At 54.7% G+C, this 22,694-nt stretch overlaps 1 protein-coding gene across 1 annotated transcript in view; it reads right to left on the bottom strand.

The window, feature by feature from the left end:
• The window catches only part of FBXO41 (F-box protein 41), a 31,210-nt gene extending 12,665 nt beyond the window's left edge, over window positions 1–18,545 (bottom strand). The window contains exons 1-6 of the mRNA XM_077814703.1: window positions 17,827–18,545; window positions 8,810–9,014; window positions 7,825–7,904; window positions 3,914–4,269; window positions 1,195–1,436; window positions 330–445 (exon numbers count right to left, since the gene is read on the bottom strand). Coding sequence (XP_077670829.1) covers window positions 330–445; window positions 1,195–1,436; window positions 3,914–4,269; window positions 7,825–7,904; window positions 8,810–9,014; window positions 17,827–18,545 — 1,718 coding nt within the window. The remainder of the gene's footprint in view (window positions 1–329; window positions 446–1,194; window positions 1,437–3,913; window positions 4,270–7,824; window positions 7,905–8,809; window positions 9,015–17,826) is intronic.
• Window positions 18,546–22,694: the final 4,149 nt, after the last annotated feature.

The raw sequence follows: 22,694 nt of genomic DNA, 5'->3' as shown, positions 1-22,694 counted from the left end.
TACCAGTCGGGGGTCCCATGGTGGTACTGGGATGGGAATGGGGGCTCTGGTATGGAAGAGGCTGAGATCCACCAGCACTAAGCAATCCCAGGGACAGGAACCAAAGCACTGATAACCGGGCTCTCTTCAGGGCAGGGGCCCTTGTAGCCAGGAAGCTATTAACGTTCTCCCAGTGGAGCGTTAAATGGAAAAGCCAGAGGTACAGAGACAACAGAGACATGGTTATTAAAAGGTCAGCGGTGCCGCCCCTGGGCTGGCAGACGAGATCCTTATGGAAACGGATGGATCGGCTTTGGAGGTGGAAAGGGAAGTGTCTCGCGGGGGCTCACCGGGTGCTTTTCATGTACTCCTCCTTGCTCTCCTTCTTCCCTCTCAGCCGCGGCTTGAGGTTCTGCAGCGTGAGGGAGTGCGTCTGGGTGCACCATTGTGACAGCATGCCCAGGAACTGCAGGGGGAAGCCAGACCCCCCCACCTCAGTTAGAAGGAGACACGCGCCGGGACAGGAGAGCCTGCAACCAGGAGAGACAGCGGTGGCCTCTCCCCCTGCCCCAGGGTGGGGATGGTGGGACCAGAGCACCACACATGTGCCCTCATGCCCAGGGTATGTCTACGCTGCAAGCAAACACCAGGTCACCCGTGGGGCAGCCCAGCGTGCCGGTTGCAAGGCTAAAAATATCAGCGTAGACATTCCCGGTCGGGCTGGAGCCCGGGCTCTGACACCCGGCGAGGGGGGAGATTCAGCCTGAGCCGGAACGTCTACACTGCTGTTTTGAACCCCGCAGCCCGAGGTCAGTTGACCCAGGCTCTGAGACTCGGTGCCGTGGGTTTTTCTTTGCAGCATGGACGTACCCATTGAGGTACACGCAGCTGCCATCACAGACCTCGGAGACAGGCCCAGAGGACAACACACACACACACGTGCATCTACATAGCGGCGCACACGCCAACCCAAGGCTTTTTTTGGTAAAAGAAAACGTTTCAGCTACTGAAAAAACCTGGTTTTCATTTATCAAAAAATGTCCATCCCGATTTCAACAGAAAACCTGGGCTCGGAAACAAAGGGCGGGGCTACGTCAGCTTCTAAGACATGGACCCCACATTGCTGCCCTCTCTGAGGTTTTCATAGGCCCGGCTCTGCCCCGGGGCGTTCCCTGTGGGGCCTGGCTGGAGCCCCACAGCTGGCTGGCCCTTTACCTTCGATGACACCCTGGCGTTCTCCAGCAGCACCCGGGTCCACACGGCAGGGTGGCGCGCCACGAACTTCCAGTCCTTGCAGACCTCAGCAGCCTTCAGCAGGGTCTTGGTGTCGAGGTAGGTGAAGATGCAGAAGAGAGCAGCTCGCATCTTGAGGATCTCCGGGCTGATCACCTCGTTGGAGCGGGACGGGCTGCCTCTCTCGGGCCGGACAGCCTTCCCGCCGCCCCCCTCGGACCTGGCTGTGTGACACACACCATCAGCGGGGGCATTGTGCGGGGAGAGGGAGACAATGCTGGGGGTGGGGGTGGAATTTGTGGGTAAAGTTTTCCCACGCTTTTAGCAGCTCCTGGTGCCTCAGCGTGCATTCAAAATAATAACCCTTCACCCTCCTCTAGCACCTTCCCTCCGGGGATCCTGGAACATTTTATAAACAACAACAGATGCCCCGGGAGTTTGGTCTGTATTGTTATTCCCATTTGAACAAGGGGGAAACTGAGGCACAGAGCGGTGCAGTGACTTGCCGAAGGTCAAAGAGAACGACGGAACCCAGGAGTCCTGAATCCCAGTCTGTCCCCTCCCCACCATGAATGGAATCAAGGAGTCCTGAGTCCCAGCCCCACCTCCTTCCCAGGAATAGAACCCAGGAGTCCTGAACCTCAGCAACCTCCAACCTCCCCACAAATGGAACCAGGAGTCCTGAATCCCAGTCAGGTCCCCACTCCCCCAGGAAAGGAACCCAGGAGTCCTGAATCCCTGTTGGCCCTCTCCTGCCCAAGGAATGGAACCAGGAGGCCACCTCCGTCCCCCCATGAAAGCAGCAGGGTATGCCAGCTGGTCCCTGCACTGCCCCACCAATGGGCCTCAACCTCAGCCAGGCCCACCCTGGGTTGCTGCGGCAGCCAACCAGCGTGCCAGTGGGGGGCAGATGTGCAGGCGGTTCTTGCAGAGCAGACCCCTCCCCTCGCAACTCATCTCACTCAAGCCGCGAGCAAGCTGGGCTGGGGTTCAGATCTGGGGTGCGGCCGTGAAATGCTCCCTCTCCTTTTAATGATCCCCCGGCCCGTCCTCCTCCTCCCTGGCAGAGCGGGCCTGGCTAGTGTGGGTACTGCACCAAGCACATCTCCCACTGACGGGAGACCCCAGGCCATTTCATAGGCACAAGGCAGCAGAATAAAGGGCCAAATCCAGACCTGGTGGAATCAATTGCAACTCCAGTGGCCTAAATGGGATGGGAGTGACAACTGTTTACATGAGCTCTGAATCTGGCCTTGTGGCTCAGCATTAGCTCTGGTGGCCTGGACCCCCCTCAATCGTCCCCAACACACTTTGGAGGTGCAAGAAAAAACATTCCTGATGCCCCGACTTGTAGTGTTTTAGATGCTCCATCGCCAGGGTGACCGAGTTCAACTCTCTGGCAGAATGGTGTTCAAAAAGCCAGGGCTCTGATTTACAATGCTAACACCTCACATTCACCGAGAGAGCCTCTCTCCTCCGGGAGAATCCTGCCCACGCTCTCTAGATCACTTCACTCAGCCCCGGCATGCAGCCAGCTCTAGGGCAGAACACAGCAGCTGCTTAGCAGCATGCCACTACAGTCAGGGACATCCAGTGTTAGGCAGGAGGTCAGACTAGATGATGGGGACGGACCGTTCTGGCCTGTGAAGATGTGAAGAAGAGCATTGTATCTTGCTGAAGCTGCAGGGGGAACTGAAGGAGGCAGAATGTAATTATGGGGATTTGCGTTGTTTTTATGGAAAGCACCACGGGACCTTTCACAACCACAAAGGGTTAGGAACATTGGCGTTGCTGGCCTGGATCCAGTCCAGGGTCCATCTAGATCACTATCTCCAACAGTCACCAGCTCCAGCTGCTTCAGAGGAAGGCGTAAGAACCCCACACAGCAGGTATGGGATAATTTGCCCCAAGAAAGGTCTTGTCCTGGTCTCTAATAGCCAGAGATTGGTTCAAGCCCTGAAGCAGGAGGTCTAATATCTCTTCCAGTGTTTTTATCATTCGTTATGCAAGGTCTGGACATTCCCAATAGCCATATCCCTCTTTGCAACTTGCTAAATTCTCGACTCTCTATCAATCAATGGGGTGACCTCAGCCAGAGACCACGTGCAGCCCAATCTCCCTTCTCTAGGGCAGGGATCATATTATAGACTTTTATCCTGTCTTCTCCTATTCGTCTCCTTTCTCAGGTAACAGTCCCATATTTTTCCAGGCCCTTGATCACCCTTCTCTGACCCCCTCTACCCCCAATTCTGCAATATCCGGTGTGAGATGGGGTGCTCAGCCCTGCACCCAGTCTCCAGATGAGGCCGCCCCATTGATTTGGAGAAAGGCATTCGAATATTTTCCATGATATTCTCCACCGCACTCCTGCTTCATGCTATTGCCTTGGTTGTGATTTTTGGCTGCAGTGGCACGTTGAGGAGAGGTTTTCACTGAGCTGCCCACAATGGTGCCCAGGCCCCTTACAAGAGTGGGTACAGTCCATTGCGTAGCTTAATGTGCATTACTTCAGAGCTCGGTTTTCCATCTCCCCCAGACGCCGGTACCTCCCCAACCTTCCCCAGGCTGGAAGTGCAGGGTTCAGCAGGAAGAGCGCCCCCTACTGAACTGCCACTGCCAGGGTTTCCCAGCCTAGTGTGGGTCAGGGTCGCCCCTATGTCCGGGCAGTGGGGTTCCCCTCACCACCAGGATGGAGACTCACCCGTCAGCTTGCAGCTGTTCAGGGGCCTTGCCAGGTTCGCCTCCGGTGGGATGCGGCGGTCTTGCTCCCACACCTCAGCCTCCGACTCGGTTGTCCTGGAGCCCACGTCCGAGATGTCCCCCTCCTCCCCCTCCGTGCTGTCACGGTAGGGCCGGCGGTGCCAGTTCTGAATGGCCTGCCTGCGGAGCCCCGAGCTGCGGGCCACCACGGGCCGCTCGAAGCTGCCGTCCACGCCCCGGCTCTGCCCGCTGTGGTAGGGGTGCCCGTCGGCATTCTCCTCCGGCTGGTACAGCTCGGCGCCGTCGCTCTCGTAGCAGCCTGAGCTCTGGGAGACGGCCTTCACCCGGCTGGAGGCCCTGCGGGGATACGCAGCCATGAGGCGGATGGTCTTTCCTACCTGGGAGGCAGCAGGGAACTGGATCCAGAGCAGAGCTCCAGGGACAGTGGGGTGGCCTCGCACCCTGTCATAAATATAAAGGGAAGAGTAACCACCTTTCTGTATACAGTGCTATAAAATCCCTCCTGGCCAGAGGCAAAACCCTTTCACCTGTAAAGGGTTAAGACGCTAAGGTAACCTCGCTGGCACCTGACCCAAAATGACCACTAAGAGGACAAGATACTTTCAAATCTGGAGGCGGGGAAAAAGCCTTTTGTCTGTCTGTGTGATACCTTTGCCGGGAACAGATCAAGGATGCAAGCCCTCCAACTCCTGTAAAGTTAGTAACTAATCTAGCTAGAAAATGCATTAGGTTTTCTTTGTTTTGACTTGTAAATTAGCTGTGCTGGAGGAAATGTGTATTCCTGTTTTTGTGTCTTTTTGTAACTTAAGGTTTTGCCTAGAGGGATTTTCTAGGTTTTGAATCTGACTGCCTGTAAGATTATCTTCCATTCTGATCTTACAGAGTTGTTCTCTTTTCTTTTTTTGTTCTTCTAATAAAGTTCTGATTTTTAAGAATCTGACTGGGTTTTTTGGGTCGTAAAATTCCAAGGCTGGTTTGTGCTTATCTTGTTTTTTCTCAAGCCTCCCCAGGAAAGGGGGCATAAGGGCTTGGGGGGATATTTTGGGGAAATAGGAAAACCTGTTCTTTGTCTAAATCACTTGGTGGTGGCAGCGTACTGTTCAAGGACAAGGCAAAGTTTGTGCCTTGGGAAAGTTTTTAACCTAAGCTGGTAAACATAAGCTTAGGGGGCCTTTCATGCGGCTCCCCACATCTGTATCCCAGAGTTCAGAGTGGGGAAGGAACCCTGACATACCCCAAACCCAAAAGCCCTGCTTACAGAAGAGCCCCCTGTTTATTTCAGGCACATGGCAGGGCCTCTGTATCTCGATGGTGAAGACGTTGCTCGGGGATAGCTCATCTGGAGCAGGCAGGGCTAGCAGTCCCCGTCAGACGCTCCCAGCCAGCAACTTCCCTGAGTTTCTAGGACGGTTTGCCTAAAGCTGCCCGACATTCCCCCACCTGGCGCTGGGGAGCCCCCAGGCCTACGAGGCAGCCGGCCCTTTGCAGCAGGTGGCGAGGGGGCCAGCCGATTAGCTGTAGAGAAGTCAGGCTCGGGGCCAGCCTGGGAGGCACGAACCTGGTTTAACTGGGACTTCATTGAAACAGAGGTTGTGCTGCATTCGGTTCCCCTAGTCCCCTGCCCCTGCCTCACAGGGCATGTCTCCACTGTGATCCCGGGGTGTGAGTGCAGCCCAGCTTTCATCTCCCCAGCCGGGGTCCTGGAGCAGGGAAGCCGTGGCAGCCCGCGCTTCAGCATGGGCCACCTGGATCCCTGGGTAGCTCCTGGTGGGGCTTGCCCATGCGGAAGGCTGCTGCCAGGAGCCGAGCTAGCTGGGCTCCATTGACACAAACGGCAGTCACAGTGCAGACAGACCCAGAGAGGGCGGCGGTGGGGTCTAGACAGCACTTCCCAGAAATGAGCCATTCGCAAAACAGGCAATGAGGGGAAAGGGGGCACCTGGCCAGTCCATACTGTGCGGCTCCAGGGAATTTGAGGGGGGAACCCAGAGGCTGGGATAAAGGGCTAAACTCCCCTCAATGCCGCCATGCTTACAGTGGCCAAACTTAAAGAGCTAGTGAGCCAAACGCATCTCTGGGGTGACGCCACTAAATCAAGGGAGTTACGTTAGGGATGAATCTACCTCCGTATGGCAAAAAGAGGCACGCCAGCTATTTGAATGTCCAGTAGCTTCCCGGATACGGACAACTCCCGGTTAACAACAACATTTCCCAGTGACTTTAATGTTAATGGGATTCGGATATCAGCGTGCTGCTTACGAGCGGCACTGTGTGGACGAAAGGCCCCAGCTGCAGGCAGGTTTGCAAGGCTGCAGCCGGCGAAAGAAGTGCTGGGATGTACCTCGCTTGCCTGCAACCCGCAAACATGCCTGCGGCCGGTGCTCCGCATGTCCTGGAGCTTCCTCAGGGGCTGCAGCCCCGCAAACCTGCCTGCGCACAGGACCACACAGGAGTTAAGGGGCTGCGAGCTGGGAGGGGAGGCTGTGGGCAAGGCAGTAGTGGGGAAGGGGACTGCTGCAGCCTGGGTGCCAGAGCTACATGGTATCTCTCCCTGCACTCTGCGGGATGTGCCCTGCCAGGAGGCTGCGCCCAGGGAAGGAAGTGCTGGGATGTGCTGATCCATGTCCCCCAGAGAGGGGCTACCGGGCAGCTCTGTGGGGCCCCTAGCTCCCCTGCTTCCTCTAGAAAGCCTGGGCATCTGGGCTGCAGCCCCTGTTGCTGCCCTGCCTGGATGCAGGTTGGCAGGGTGGCAGCCAGGGAGGGCACAGCCCAGCACTTCCTTCCCTGGCGGCAGCCTCGCAAACTTGCCTTCACTCACTGGCAGCTGTCAGATAATGGCAACTTTCTGCTGGTAACCGAGGGGTTGGTAATGAATGGAATCCACTGCATTTAAAAAGATCTGACCAGACGGTCAGTCCTAGAGCAAGAACCAGTGAACTGAGTGTCCTGTTCTCTCTCTCATTCCCGACACCTGAAACAATGGGAACCACCTCTCTTGCTGGCACCTGGGGTCACCTACTGAAAGCCCAGATCCCAGAGACCAGACCCAGCTGAGGTGTGTGCAGAAAAGTCTGCTCTTCCAGCTACACCATCACATTAAACCTTTCAGAGACACCACCCTGATTCAGATGCAACTTCAGCCTCACGTCTGGGTCAAATGCACCTTAACTGCTTGGAAACACGCTATCAAAAGAGGCCGGATGTCAAAACCTCCCTGTCCTGTTCTAGTAAAGATTTCTGACAGCCCAGTCTTATACCTTGGTGCCTCCCACAAGATCACAGGGAGAGAAGAGAAGAATCAACCCACCCACCTATCCCCATTTCAGATTTCCGACTTCAAAGCATTTGTACAACTCAGCATGGCAAACAGCTTGAGATCAGTTATACAGACATGTCCAGCTGTGACATTCCCACCCACCCACCAATGGACTGGGCAGACCTGCAGCCATCCAGGTCCAAGCTTGAAAGAAAAGGAAGGGCAGATCAAAAGGGAAAAACCGCCATCCTCCATGCTACTCTGACTGGCTGTGAACCCGGGAAGGCTCCGCACATACAAGGAAGCTGGGAAGCAGAATTTCAGGCTGTCGCAGAAGACAGTTTCTGGGTGGGCATTCGCCAGCCGCCGGCAGAGAATTCCCCTGGAAAGGAACCACAGGCTTCTTCCAAGCCCTAGTGACCACCAGCAAAACACACTCAGCCAGCCCCACCATCTGCTGCAGAGGATGTGAGCCAGAAGGTGCCCATGCCACGTGGGTGCACATTCATGGGCGTCGTGGGCACTGATCCGGCTCAGCCTGTTTGCTGCTGGGAGAAGCTCCCCCATGGCTGCAAGAGAGATGGGAAAAGGATACTGGGCGAAAGCCAAGGCCAAGGCGTATGGAGACTGCTTACCCGGTGCTCGAGGACGATCTCTGATTGGACTCCGCGTAGGAGCTGTGGGCAGCTGCCCCGGGGCCGGCGTGCCTGTCTCTCTGGGGCAAAAGGAAGGAAGAAAAGGAGACCAGACACTGAAAGCCTTTCCAACTCATTCAACTCGGGAAAAGCCTCCCCCAGGGGATACCCTGACTGACTGCGTGTGGACATACCATGCGCTGAGAGGTGACACTGGTGTAATGATGCCAGCATCAGCAGATCACCAGGGTGCAGTGCAGCATCTCCAGCAAAATAGCTCCTTGGCCAGCTGAGCCATGTGGGCAAGCAGGGTGGGTTCCAGCCCAGGCACAACTCCCAACACACCTTGGAGTCTGCTCCCCCGTCCAAAGATGCAGGATGAGACCAGCAAAACCTCCCATTTATACAGCGCCTTGCACTTGACAGGCTGGGCGTGACTTGCCCTTGAAATGGGGCCACTTCTGGGGTGGAATGTGCACGGCATTTTGCACTACCCAGAAAGGGGGGACTGACGAGTAAATTGGCCAAATAAAAATCCACACGTGTTTTTTTCTCAACGTAGAAGATGGTTCCCTAGGTTGGAAATTGGGGGTGGAGCCCGGGGCGAACAGCCCGGGTATAGGAAGAGCACTAGGGGAACTTTAATCATAGATTCGGCGGGATGGAAGGGACCTCAAGAGGCCAGCTAGTCCACTGCGCCAGGCTCCTCAAGTAGCGGTGGGGACAGGGGCTCTGCACTGAATCACTGGCCTCTCGGGAGCCACCCCCACCACCCGCCCGCAGAAACAGAATGTTTTCCAGGGCGGTCTCCCATCCAACCATTGCTCCCACTCAGTGTTGCTTAGCTTGCGATGCAAGCAGCCCTTACTACACAATAGCACAGATGAGAGAGAGAAGGCTGGCCAATGCGCCCATGGAGGAAGGTGGCTTCCCAGAGGGCCTGGCAAGCAATAGACGTAATTGGCATGACGCGAAGAGGAGATACCGGTCTGCTGGCGCCCTTGGAGCCGGGCACGCTGCACCTTCCCAGGCTGCCGTTGGGGGTGGTGCTGCAGCTTATGATCTGGAGCTGCTTCTCCGCCCGGTCGGCCCGGTCCAGGAGCTCCTCGATGAACTGCTGCAGCCGCACCTTGGCGTTGGCCTCGCGGGCCGCCGTCTCCTTGAGGAACTGGTCTATCTGGACGACCTCCCTGGCGCAGGGGAGACAGTGAGAGGCAGAGGTGAAAACGCCGAAAGGCCGCCCTTCCCCTGGCGGATCCCGCCTCCCTCTGCCACACGGCAGCTTGCAAAGCTCTGGGAGCCAGGGGAGTATCACCAGCCCTGTTTGAACAACCAGGAAACTGAGGCACAAATGTTAGTGGTCTGATTTCCAGAGATGCCACGCCCCTGCTGCCTCCCACCCTCGATCAGCCTCATCCCATCTCCCATAACCCCATCCCAACCCTGTTCCTTGGCCTACCCCACAATATAACCCTGCCCAGGATCCCACCCCACCCAATCTCCTCCCACCCTGATCCCCTTCAAGCTTCGCCCCACATGCCCTTGCACCTGTTCCAGTTCCCTGGGGTCTGGCTGGGAGAGGAGGGGGAAAGGGAAGGGGATAGTATATTGAGGTACATTTCCAAGGGATTTAAGCTGTACATCCCCAGTGCAGGAGTCACCCAGCTCTCTGGATTCTTCGGGCCTGAGGCTAAGAGGTACAGAGAAGTCAGGGCTCCTGCCGGCATTGGCAGGAGTCACAGGTGCTCAGTGCTTGAGTCTAAACGAACCAGCCAATCTCTTTGTCTGTGTGTCATGAGAATCCTCTCCCTCTGTGCTCAGCAGCAGTCGATCGTCCAGCCAGGGATGACGAGAGGCACCCAAGAGAGACCGCGTTAAGTGGGGACGAGCTGACCTGGAGTTGTCTCTCCTGAAATATATCCCTGTTCGCTCTCCACTCACCCGTTTAACATGACACCTTAATGGGGCTAATTCCACCGGCTGCTGTTCATCCTCCCACAGACTGGCCTTGCCAGGCCCATAGCACCAGGAATATACTGGCCAGCTTCACCTTCTGTGCCAGTTTCAGACAGGCAGGGAACACGGGGTGCACGTGAACCCCTGCATCTTAACCTGGAGCCAGCTCTGCCCTGCCAGTGACCTTAACCATCCCTCTGCAGGGTTTATCACCTATGGAAGAGCTGCTGTCACGCTATTTACCTTCTGACGGATTTAGGCGGAATATTTCAACCCCTGCTTTAGGGAAGGGAAGACCAAGGCACAAAGTGGTGAAATTACTTGCCCAGCAAGTCTCGGTTGGATGCAGGAATCCTGGTGCCTTGTCCTGTGTTGTAGCCATTAGCTCACCCAGGAGATCTGCAATGAAGCTGGAGGTGGGACCCAGAGCTCCTGGCAGACTGGATTTCTTGGGCTGGGTCATCTCGGCTCACTGAGATGCGTGGTGGGATTTATCGCACAGTGAATGTGCACAGCCGTTAGTTCTTCCTGCACCGAGGACTCTAGACGTACCGAGGAGACCAGTTATCTGCACCTCGCTTCCCCACAAGCCCTTCTTGTCGCGAAAGGGGCTCGTGTCCCCAGCTCACTTCATGCACCTCCAAAGCTCCCTGGCATATTTACCCCCTGGCCTCCTCTCCCCAACGGCACCTGGAGAACCGACGCTTCCCTGCAGCCTCTGAGTTAAAGCCCAGAGGCCACAGGGCTCTGGCGTTGGCAGCATTCAGCATTTTACTAGGCAAATGAGCTGCGTTGCTCCCCGTCAGCCTCCCTCCTCTCTGGGCAGCTGATTGAAGCTAGAGGACTGTCTGTGCTCACTTCCCAACCCCAGCCCCCCCATGCCCTCTCACCCGCTGCTGGCCTGAGAAAGGGGGCAGAGCAGAGACCAGGCTAGCTGGGAATGCCAAAGAGATCCAATGACAGGTTTCAGAGTAGCAGCCGTTTTAGTCTGTATTCGCAAAAAGAAAAGGAGGACTTGTGGCACCTTAGAGACTAACAAATTTATCTGAGCATAAGCTTTTGCGAGCTACAGCTCACTTCATCGGATCCAACTATTTCTAGCACAGAATGTGTCTCACGCCGCTCTGGGCAGAGCCAGGGACAGCCGAGTGGAACTGAGAGGGGATGGGAGCTCTCAGAGTTAAAGGGGGGCGGGGTTGTTGAATTTGAGAGACGTCCTGTCCTCCCTGCTCAGTTCCCAGGCCTGGAGGCTGAGGGCCCTTTGCTAGGCCACAATGGACAGCTGCAGAGCAAACAGCTCCCACAAGCAATGCGGATGGGCCTCACCTCCCAGCAGGGACCATTCGGACAGATGAGAGCTCACTCTCCATGGCCAATGTACCCCTTAGCCTCTCTGCTTTGATTCCCCACAAGGGGCCCATTGCCACAGGACCAGTTGTGTCAGGGAATTTTGCAATATGGACTGAGGTCCACCAAATTTTTTCCACCTAATGACCTCCCACTGAGTGCATCTCCGTGGGCAGACGGCAATTGTGGCTCGGAGGACCCTGCCGTAAGACCCCCGTGACGAACCGATCGCTGGACTTCCATCGAGCGCGGAAAGCGCTTCTCCCACCGCTGACCAGCGGCCAAGTCTGGGGTGGAACGCAGCAGCTGTTCGGCAGCACTGAGGAGAAGAGTAGCCCCTTCTCCAGCCGAAACTGCGGGGGAATCCAGATTGGAATTTGAGCAGGCTACGAGGGCCAACCCTCCCCCCGGGAAAAGGGGTGGTGTGGGCACCTGACGTGAGGGCAGCACCGCGCCCCCCTGTCCCCGAGCTGAGGGCGCCGGTTCAGCAGCCTCAGAGGGGAAGAGCGCTTCCGAGTGAATCACCAAGACCTGCGCTCTTGCGTTTCTTCCTGGCAGGTCTCCCGTCCATGCACGGACCAGTCAGAGGGAGGGCGGTTGTACCCCACCCTGCCTTCACCTTTCCCCTGTGAACACAGCCAGGAGACTTCTCCAGCCAGATCGGCTGTGTTGGGAGGGCTGAGTTGGGGGACATTCAGCATCAGATCGGTCCCTTCTGTCAACCGGCGGCACTTGGCTGGAACAGAGGGCTCGGAAAATGAGACCTGCTACTTCTCACTCATAGACTATCAGGGTTGGAAGGGACCTCAGGAGGTCATCTAGTCCAACCCCCTGCTCAAAGCAGGAGCACTCCCCCAATTTTTGCCCCAGATCCCTAAATGGCCCCCTCAAGGATTGAACTCATAACCCTGGGTTTAGGAGGCCAATGCTCAAACCGCTGAGCTATCATCTCATTATGAAGCAGCTCTGGTTGCTGAGCCCTGGATTCTGCTCCGTTTAATAGCAGAGCAACAGGAATCACAAGGGTCACTTCACACCTCGCCGATGGGGCCAGGGCAATGGGGAAGGCTGTGCACAGATGCTGCCTAATTGCCCCCTATGGGCCTGATCCTGCCCCCCTGCACTTTGGACCCTGGCTAGCTGTGTCCCTCACTCGCCAATACACAGAATCAGGGGCTTGGATCATCTGGGGCTCCGTCACTCCGGCAGCACGATGCCGTCACTGAGGTCACAAGCCTGCGGGAGCCAAGCCCGTCTCCGACACCCACTGCGCCAGCCCTGGCCGGAAATTCTGGCTCCAGGTAGAGGGTGAAAAGAGCAGCTGGAGCAGAGAACTCTGGAGATGCCAGGTTATGAAAATGCTACAGTCAAAATCCCCTGTTGCATCCACACCCACCCTCCCACCCACACACCCAGCATGATCTCCCGCAGCAACAGCCTCCCCGCACACGACAGCGGCCACTGGAGTCACGACTGGGCTTTGGGGTGATTCCTGGAAAAACACCGCAGCGTCGTTTTCACATCAGGGCTCGGAAGGGTCAGAAGGTTCGTGAAAAGCTACAGGGCATTTCCAGGCTCGGTCTCTGGGTCAAATCCAGCCTGGATCAGCAGTGCCGGCCATCGCGGGTGGACTCTGAATTGAATCAGTCTCAGTCCGGTTCCGAGGGGACCTGCTTCCCTCACCTGTGGAGGCAGAGCCAGGCCCTCTACCCCAGAGTGGGGCCAGCCTGGAATATCAGGGTTGGAAGGGACCTCAGGAGGTCACCTAGTCCAACCCCCTGCTCAAAGCAGGACCAATCCCCAACTAAATCATCCCAGCCAGGGCTTTGTCAAGCTGGGCCTTAAAAACTTCTAAGGAAGGAGATTCCACCACCTGCAAATGCCCCTCTAAATTAACTAAGCACAGATGGGAACTGAGCACTGGGATATGTTCTCATAGCCCCCCCCCAGCCTCCCCGTGCCCTTTAGTATCCACCTCATCTCCCTTTGGGGCTCGTTCCTTTTAGCTGCGCCTCCGAATCTTCCACGCCACGCAGCAGCCCTGCTGCAAAGGGAGTGGAGAGGCTCAGCGTCAGCCTGACGGGGTCTCTCCGAGCCAGATGCCGGGCTGGGGGTGTCTAGCTCAAGGCAGGGTGCGCCTGGCAAAATGCGGGTACTGGGGCAGAGGTTCTCTCTTAGTTCCGTGCTTGACCGGTGCCTAGCTCCGTGGGGTCCTGCTCCGCGGCCAGGGCTCCTACGCGCTACGGTCATGGATCGTTACAGGGTTTGGTGGCTCAGTGTTGAGTGGCCACATGGTGACGCCTGCCCCAGGACATCAGCCAGGAAGAGGCCTCCACCCGCGGAGGGCAGCTCTCTCTCTGCCAGCAGCAAAATGCTCCCGGAGCCAGGCTGTGCTGAAATGCGATCGCTAGGTCTATCCACAGCTCCCACTGCTGTCGCGGCTCAGGGCTTGAGCCACAGCCCATCCAAATCAGCTGGAGTTGCTCCCTCGCCCCCGTCGCATCCAAACGAAAGCTTCACCTCCGTCAGCCCCCCCCCCCCCCCCGGCCCTGCAGGCAGCAGCCTCCTGCTGTGACGCAAAGAGCCACGCCGTGATGTAAACAGCACCCTGCCCCGACGTGCATCTCGTCACGCAGCCAAGCACAAGTGCATTGTGACGCATGCCGCAACCCATCAGTGCATCGCGCCGCGAATAGCTTCCTGCCACAACTGTGCCTCCTGGCCTGACGGACGTGCTCCAGAGGACGTCCCCCGGGAGGGAGACTGGGGATCAGCCTTGGCGTTTGAAAGGAAATTTACAGTCAAATCCCAAAGCCCGGAAACAGACCAGCTTCATCTCAGGGTCTGGCTTAGTATCCAACACAATTACCTCTGTGTGCATAGATCACGGTAAAATATCCACTTGCCTCCCCAGCGCTGCACTGCAGAATCCTGGGAAAACTCGCCTGTGATGGGAGCTTTATGTAACAGGAAATGCACCGGCAGAAACACAGCACGTAAAGGCTCTCGCATCCCCTTTAGCAAAACAGGTTTTTGTCCCCCTCCGAATAAATACCTTCCTGGAGTCGTCACGCTAGACTAGCCAAGGGACCCTGGAGAGGAGCCTGCAGCTCAGACTGGAGCTAGATTCATAGATACGAAGGTCAGAAGGGACCATTATGATCAGCTAGTCAGACCTCCTGCGTGACGCAGGCCACAGAATCTCACCCACCCACTCCTGCCAAAAACCTCTCACCTAGATTGGATGCATTGGAGTGACGATACACAGGTGAGTAACCCCCCTGGACTTAATGGGACTCCTTAGATGTGCGTTTGCAGGATCAGGGCCAAGCAGTGAGGGCTTGCCACACGCTCCAAGATTATTAGTGGTGTTATTTATCATTTATTCTGCAATAGCAGCTAGGAGCCCCAGTAATGGGGTCCTGGTTCATTGTGCCAGGTGCTGTACATTTATATTGCTATTAGGCAGGTGTATTGCGGTAGTGCCTAGGAGCCCCACACCAGGACCCTATGGGGTGAGGTGCTGTACAAACACAGACCAAAAAGATGGTCTCTGTCCCCAAAAACTTACAGTCTAAGGATAAGGCCAGAGTCCCACGGGTTTGTATTTGGAGGTTGATGGGGTGAAATAGGGGAGAGACAAAGGGGATGGGAGGAAGAGGGAGCAGGGCTGTCATAATTATAGGTGATTATTAATTCGTATTATTTTTCTTTCCACCTAATCAAAGAACAGGGCCCCTTTCTGCGAGGTGCGGTACAAACCTCAGAGAAAGAGGCTCCCTGCCCCAAAGAGCCTGCAGAGTCTCCGAAAAAGAACTAGGCAAAGAACCAATGAACTCTTCAAGTGGGAGTGGATTAAAGATTGGAGGTTAAAAATGCACTCACAGTGCACCCGCAGTGTAAGTGGGGAAAAAAAGGGTCGGGGAGGGAAGGGCTGGCAAGCACAGAGCAGCTGGCAGAGAAAATAGCGGAATAGGTTAAGTCTAGCCAAAGGGGTTAATGGGAGAACCCAGAGCCAGTGATAAATGAGGAGGAGGTTGAAATGAATGACTTGAAACCGGCTAAGATGTCGAGCCCTTTTTCCAAATGCGTCATTCCCCCCCAAAAAGTAGGAGCAATTGGGAAGAATATTAATATTAATCAGGTCAGGAAATATTTGGAAAATGGGCCCATACAGTAACTTCTGGCCCAGCTGCCATGCGTCTTGGGGAAATAGTGGAGGAGCTCACTGCACTGCTGACAATTACTGGGGGGAAGGGACCAGAGGACGGGAAAATCAAAGGTAGCGTTGATATTCAAACAGTGGAAGAAGAGAGACCTTGATGATTACTGCCGCATCTGTCTACGTTTATCCTTAGTGAAGCGATTGAACAAATAACCATAGTAAAAACAGATCCCGAGTACACAGGATAAACAGACTGGCGAGCCATAAGCAGCATTGAGAGGTTACAAGGAATAAATCAAGCCCAACAACCTTGATTGGCTTTTTTTTATAGGATTACAAATTTATCAGAGGATGGGAATGCAGCCGATGTAACGTACTGGGATTTTAGTCAAACATTTTATACCTTGGCTTGTGAAATCTTACTTGAAAAATTAATTTAAGCTGGCAGGGATCTGAACACTGTTGCACGGATGGAAATTTGGCTGGAAGGCCATAAACAAAGGGTAATGATATATGGCAATGTAGCAGATTAAGGGCGGGATGTGAGAGTAGGGTACAGTAGTGGCTGACGTCCCATCTTATTTGACATCTCCATTAATGATGTGGAAGAGAGAGTAGATGTCACATTAGTTAAATCCACAGATGATCCTAAATGAGAGGCATTGTGACATCCGTAAGGACAAAGAACTAACACAAAAGGACCTACCAGGTTAGGTCCTCAGCTCGTGTAAATCAGTGTAGCTCCTCTGAAGTCAATGAAGTTACTTTGATTTTCACCAGCTGAGATCTGGCCCCTGGAGAAGCTGGAGACATGAACAGGAAATACAAGGGAATAGATCTGGGGGGGAAAATAATCCAAAGGACAGATCTTTGTTAGGAGGGTGAAATCTGGAAAGCAACTATGCTGAAGCAGCCCTCAGGTGGGAAGGGGAAAGCAGAACAGACCTGAGTTTATGATGCAGTACAGCAACACCCTCACAAATGGTGGACCCCTTGGCTCTATGCACAGAGACATCTCATTTCAGCACAGGGATGTCATTACAGCTAGTTGGAAATTTTTTGCCAGCGTTTGTATTTCAATGAAAACTGCCTTTCGGAAGAAATGGACATAGCGCAAGACAATGTCTAGCATTGGCAATGTTTTTTCAGGTTTTCACGGCAAACGTTTCAGATTCCGACAACTGAAAAGCAAAAGCAAATCAGGTTTGGCTTTATGTGTTTTCCGTTTTCCTCTGAAACGTCCACTGTTTTTCCATCACAATTTCGGTGCCACCAAATATGTTTCAGAAGAACGTAGCACTGGAAGGGGTCTCCTGGGCCATGAAGTCCAGTCCATGTTTTCCCAGGCAACCCTGTCATATCATCCCGTTTAGAAACTTACCAAGCACCGTCTTAACTCTCAATAGGTTCCCCCCACTGCCTGCTGCTATTGGGAGTCTGTTCCAGACCACCCTCCTCTGATGGCTAGAAACACTTTTCTAATTGCCAGCCTTCATCTACTCATGGCCAATTAATTCCCATTTGTTCTTGTGCCACCATTCTCCTTTAGCTGAAATACCTCTTCTCCCTCCCTGGTATGTATCGCTCTGTATTTCATTTTCTTCTACATTGTTCACAAGAAATAAAACATATTTCCCAACTAGCTCTAGAGGGAATACTTCTTGGCTGCAGGGGGCGCTGTGAGGAATATTGTATTGCATGGTGGGCATCATGATTCCCAAACCGGGGGGGGAGTTCAGAGAAGTGCAACAGAAACCATCAAGAGGCTGGAAGGACTGACTAAAGGGAAGAGATGAAACAGATCTAGTGTGGCTAAGCAATGATTCCGGGCAGGGGACTAGATAGCCCAGGACCTGCAAGACTCGAAACACGCAGAAGGGGAAGAAGATAGGGTGGTGCGAGGGCTATGACTGGGCTTATGGGAGGAAAACAGGAAGGCTTCAGTCAAGGAAGTCCTGCTTGTCAGGGAGATGGATCGAGCTGTGAAATAGCCTCAAAAGAGCGGAAGCCACATTGCTTGGGACATTTTAAAACTAAAGTGGACTGAACACTAGACAAGCTCCTCTAGTGGACCAACCCTGCATTGGCTGTGAGGTACAGGTTGGACGAGCTCTTTGGTCCTTTGCATCTCTAATATCCGAGCATCAGAGCCTTAGCTGGTTTAAACGGGCATAAAAAGAGGACTGGACATTTATATGGCTAACAAAGTATCCACAGTTATAATAGTTAATGCTAACAGTCTGGAAGGGGTATGAAGGCATTAAGTTTGGCTTTACCCATCGAGATCCAGAAGGTCTAGTATGACAAGTGCTACATTCTTCTATGGCACCGCTTATTGAGGAGCTGGCCTGTATTTCTGTGACAATGACACACACACACCCTGCGAGTGGAAACATACACACACACAGAATCACACATGAGCACAGAGACATGTGCACTGCTGCGGACACATGAGACCACACGGAAGCACATTAGTGTGTGCAAGGGAGCACACGCATGCCTCCCCCTGCAGAGAAGATGGGGCAGAGACTCACTGTTGTTTGCGGGTCAGCTCCTGTTCCTTCTGCACCAGGTCCTGCTTGAGGGAAGCCAGCATCTCCACGCTGACGTCCACCTGGCGGGAGAGCTCCGTCGCCCGGTCCTCCAGCTCCTGCTTCTCCCGGCTCAGCCTCACGCTCTCCTGCTTGGCCTTCTCCAGCTCCGAGCTCTTCCGGTCCAGTTCCACCTGCAGCCGGCCCACCTGCGAGGCGATCTTCTGCTCCACCTCTTCCGTCAGCTTCTCCAGCCGCTTGTCCACCTCCAGCTTCTCGAAGGCCCGGATCTTCAGGCGGGTCAGGCCTTCCTCATAGGCGGCGTCCACCGCGGCAGCAGCAGGAGGGGTGGTGGCCGAGCTCATGGCCTTGCGGGTGAAGATCTCAGTCAGCGGGATCTCGATCTCATGCACGTAGCGGGACGCAGAGGAAGAGGTGGGCTCCAGCTCGTCGGCCGAGATGAGGTCGCAGGCAAAGCGCTGCTCCTTGCCCTGGAAGGAGGTGCTCTCGAAGATCTCCCGGCGGGCAGCCGGGGTCAGCAGGGTGGCGTCGGACGCCAAGGGGAAGACGGTGGCATCGCAGATGCTGTTGGTCTTGGAGAGGACATAGAGGGTCTCATAGGTGTGGTTGTACTCCAGGTGGGCCCGCAGTGAGGAGAGGCTCCGGAAACGCTTGTGTTCCCCGCAGCGCGGACAGCGGTAGGGCAGGTCCAGAGAGGCCATCCCTCAGCCAGAGCCGCTCCGCCTGACGCGCGCCCCTCCGCAGGAAGCAAGCAGGGCCCCTGTCATGGTGCAGGCCAGGGGGCGGCGGGGGCACAGGGAGGGGTGCTGGCGCTGGGGGGAAGAGGGCACTGTGGGGCGGGGCGCTGGCTCCACAAGGGCATTTCCGGTTAAGGGCCGAGAGGCAGACTTGGCAAGCGGGTGGCCCCCCAGCCCGGTGAGCCTGAGGGAGGTCCGTGCACCATCGGGCGACGCCGGCGCCGGGCACTGAAAGAGAAAAACAATGCCAGCAGTTCATGGACAGTGCTTTCCTCTTCCCTTCCCCCAATCACTCCCCCCACAACCCCTCTTCTTCACCCCCACAGCTACCACTTCTTGTTCCTCTCCCTTCCTCCGGGACACCTTAGCTCTCCCGTTCCCACCAGTCCTCTCCCTCCCCAAACACCTGTCCTTCCTATTCCCTTGCCTCGGGATCTCTCTCCTTCCCCAGCTCCCCTCCTGGGTGGCTTTGCCCGCAATGTGTAAAGAGACAGCCCTCTCTCCCCCAGGCTGGAGGTTTTAAAGCCCCACTCTGTCTGAGCATGTTTGCCTGAGATGGTTTCCTAGAAGATCTGTTCTAGTCAAACCGGGAATTGTTCTCTGGCCCCCAGGAGGTCAGACTAGCTGACTGCAATAGCCCCTTCTGCCCTTGAGTTCAGCCAGCCAAACGTTCGCTCCCCGCCCGTGGGCATCAAACCCCTCCCTTGCGCCCGCCCCATCGGGGGGCTGCGGTGCCACTTACAGAAGGCAAAGACAGCAGGTTCAGATGTAGTCGCTAGAACCCGTGAGGCCAACATCCTGCTCCCAAGCACGAGACTCAGAAGAGGAACATGGTGGAGAAGAGAAGGGGGGAGGGATAGCTCAGTGGTTTGAGCATTGGCCTGCTAAACCCAGGGTTGTGAGTTCAATCCTTGAGGGGACCATTTAGGGATCTGGGCCAAAAATTGGGGATTGGGCCTGCTTTGAGCAGGGGGTTGGACTAGATGACCTCCTGAGGTCCCTTCCAACCCTGATATTCTGTGATTCTGAGAAAGATGGAAAGCCTTTGATAACAGTGCCCTGGGGAGAGGGGGGCGCTGTCTCAGGGTGAGCTCTGGCTCCACCAGATTCAACGCCAAGGATGAATTTGACCGAAGGTGATCCAGAGACGACCACCAGGCACCAACAAATCAAAATCTCTGGAGATCTGCAATGGAGGGCCCAAGAGAAGGGCTTTGGTGGTTCATAAAGTAAATCTCTGTCCCTCACCACAAAACCTGCACACAAGGTGCTGCAGCTGATGTGGGTCAAGATTGAGACATATTGATAGAGTAGGTTGTGTGGGGAGCATAGGGGCTGGAATGGCAGCGGGCTGAGAGTCAGGAGTAAGGGACATCGGAAGAGCTGTGGGGGGCACCCAGGAGGGGCTGCAGATCAGGAGGAAGGGGCATTGGCAGAGTTTTGGGTGGGGAGCCCAGGGCTGGGATAGCAAGGGGTTGTGGGTTTGGATTGAGGGGCATTGGCAGAGCTGTGTGTGAGAAATACACCATTTCCTAAGAATAATGAGGCAACTGTTACCACCCCCGCTGAGGATCTGTAAGGAAAGCATTATTTACCAAACTAAATGCTTCTTCCCTTTCGGATGAGGGATGAAAGGAAGGGAATTTAATCAAGTGTGAAATTGACATCTGCCTTGGGCAAATACACCAGGCCCCCCCTTGATCCTTGTTAACTAATGCTAGGGAAGCCTCAGTGTAGATAGCTATCCGAAACCAGTCAGAACTGATCACGCGCCGGCACTGGAAATGCATTCGTTATTCAGCTTGGCTTCTCCTGCATGGCTTCTTATTCTGGGCACCGGAGGGATTTTCTTTGTGACATCAGCCTTGAAATTAAGGATGGGAGTGACCTATTGGATCACTAGTCCATCCCCTTCAGCAGGACCGTCCCCTGCAAGTCTACTGTATGCTACCTTCTCGTGTGGAACTTCACCCAGTCCAGCTGCAAGCATCCCAAACAAATGGGACTTCCACCACTGCCACGGGAGGACTATTCCACTGCCTCATAGACATCAGAGCCAGGCTGTCCAGCTTCCTGCTCTCCAGCTGAAATTTCCCTGTGCTTGATTTCCCCCGCAATTGCCTGTCTCCCTTTCCCCTTCCATTGGGTGCACACAAGCCATAGTCCTTCTTTTGAGTCATCTGATCCTTTAGCTAAGTGCAAGATAAAAAAATACCCAACACCCTTGGTGAACATTGACCATTTATTCCCGCTGTTTGCTTGTCTGCCTCAGCCCATCCTGGCATCAGCCACTGGCCCCAGTTGACAAGGCAAACGCTGGCTCGTAGTAGTTGTTACATTTGCCTCTTTAGAAATGGGGTCCCTTGGTTACTTATTTAGCCCATGCTATTCCCGTACTGTAGTCTTCTCCTCCAGTGGCTAACGCCCTGACACACAAAGAGGCTGTATTCATGCACATGGGCATTGTATTATAATGAGGAAGACTCTAATATGTTGGAATGAATGGTAGCACACCTGAAAAGTCCTGGAGTGATAGCCCTGGAGACCAGAATCCTCCATTTCTGGTACAACATGGGCAGTGACAATGCCAACTCCCTGTGCACACACATAGCCCCTCACCCTGACATGGTGGGAACACCTCTAAGAGTCTGGAGAACTTGGTCTCCATGGGTCTTTGAGTCCTCTGCTGAGAGGGCCAGTGCCACACCCCAGTTTGACGTGAGCACCTGTCCCCTCTTTGGCTCTACAGAACGATACCTGCCAGGACATTGATTGTGGTACAGCCACAAACAAACCACGCAAACACCTGGTAGGCATTATCCTCCTTGTTCATCTGAAACCAAGCAGGACCTGCCCTGGATCTCAGTGCCCATCTGAGGGAAACCGTGCAAACAGAGGAACCTGACCTGACTGCCAAGGCTCGGTGGTGGTGGACACTGGGGAGCTGTTCCTCCGGCAAGGAGGGGACCCAAAAGCTGCTGCATGATCCCAGAGCCTGCCTGAGCTCTGGACACCGCTGTCCTCTTTAGAAATCCTACAAAATGGCTGAGCCTGGCCCAGGCCCTCTTGGTCTTGCCCACCTTAGATGCTGCTAGCCATAATAACTCCAATGGGGCTATTCGTGCCCCAGACTGTACGGGGAATTCCCATTACGCTCCATGAGAGGGATGTGTGTGGAACAAAAAAGGCTAGAGCCTGGCCCCTCGTGAACTAACACCTGCTCCCTGGGCAGGTCTAAATCAGTGCCCTGGGGTGGGGTCAGAGGTCACTATAGTGCTGGAGGGGCCATTTTATTGGATGAGAAGTAAAACTGAGAGCCTGACCCCTCGTGCTCATTAGATATCCTGCAGCACCTAGGAACAATAAGAATGATCAGACAAGGGCTTCGTCTGGTTCGGTATCCTGCCATTATGGCTAGATGCTTCAGAGGAAGGAGACAAAATATCCGTAACAGAATAACCTGACCAGATGAGAGGTTTCTTCCTAGTCCCCAGACAGTTGTGGCTTATGCCCTGAGGAATGAGGGTATGGCCGGGCAGCCGTTAGAATTTGCCTGCCTACGTAACCCTCCCTGCAGTTCTAACTGGATGCTATTCTTCCCTCCCTCCCCCCACCCCCCACCTTTATATAGTGTATACTGGTTCTCTGGGCTGTTAAACAGCTGTCATGTTCTGCCTCAGAGGAAGCTGCATTTTGGTGATGAATTAAATTCTTCTTCTCTCTCTCTCTCTCTCTCTCTGTGTATATTGCCTATGTTCTGCAGGCAGTCAGTAAGGACAAGGATGGTCTAGTGATCAGAATGCTAGCCTGGCAGTTGGAGACCAGTATTCCTTTTCCTGCTCTGCCACAGACATTCTGGGTGACCTTTGGCAAGTCACTAAAGGTAAAATTTTCAAAAGGGGTTCAGTCCCATTTTTAAATGTGACAGGCACGTAAGGCCCAGTTTCATCGATTCCAAGGCCAGAAGGGACCACTGTGATCATCTAGTCTGACCTCCTGTATAACACAGGCCAGAGAACTGCCCCACAATGATTCCTAGAGGGTATCTTTTAGGGAAAAGATCCAATCTTGATTTTAAAATGGTCAGTGATAGAGAATCCACCCCGACTGTTG

This window comes from Eretmochelys imbricata, chromosome 4, assembly GCF_965152235.1.
Source record: "Eretmochelys imbricata isolate rEreImb1 chromosome 4, rEreImb1.hap1, whole genome shotgun sequence".
In the NCBI taxonomy this organism is placed as follows: Eukaryota; Metazoa; Chordata; order Testudines; family Cheloniidae; genus Eretmochelys; species Eretmochelys imbricata.
This window is presented reverse-complemented; position numbering and strand designations above follow the sequence as displayed.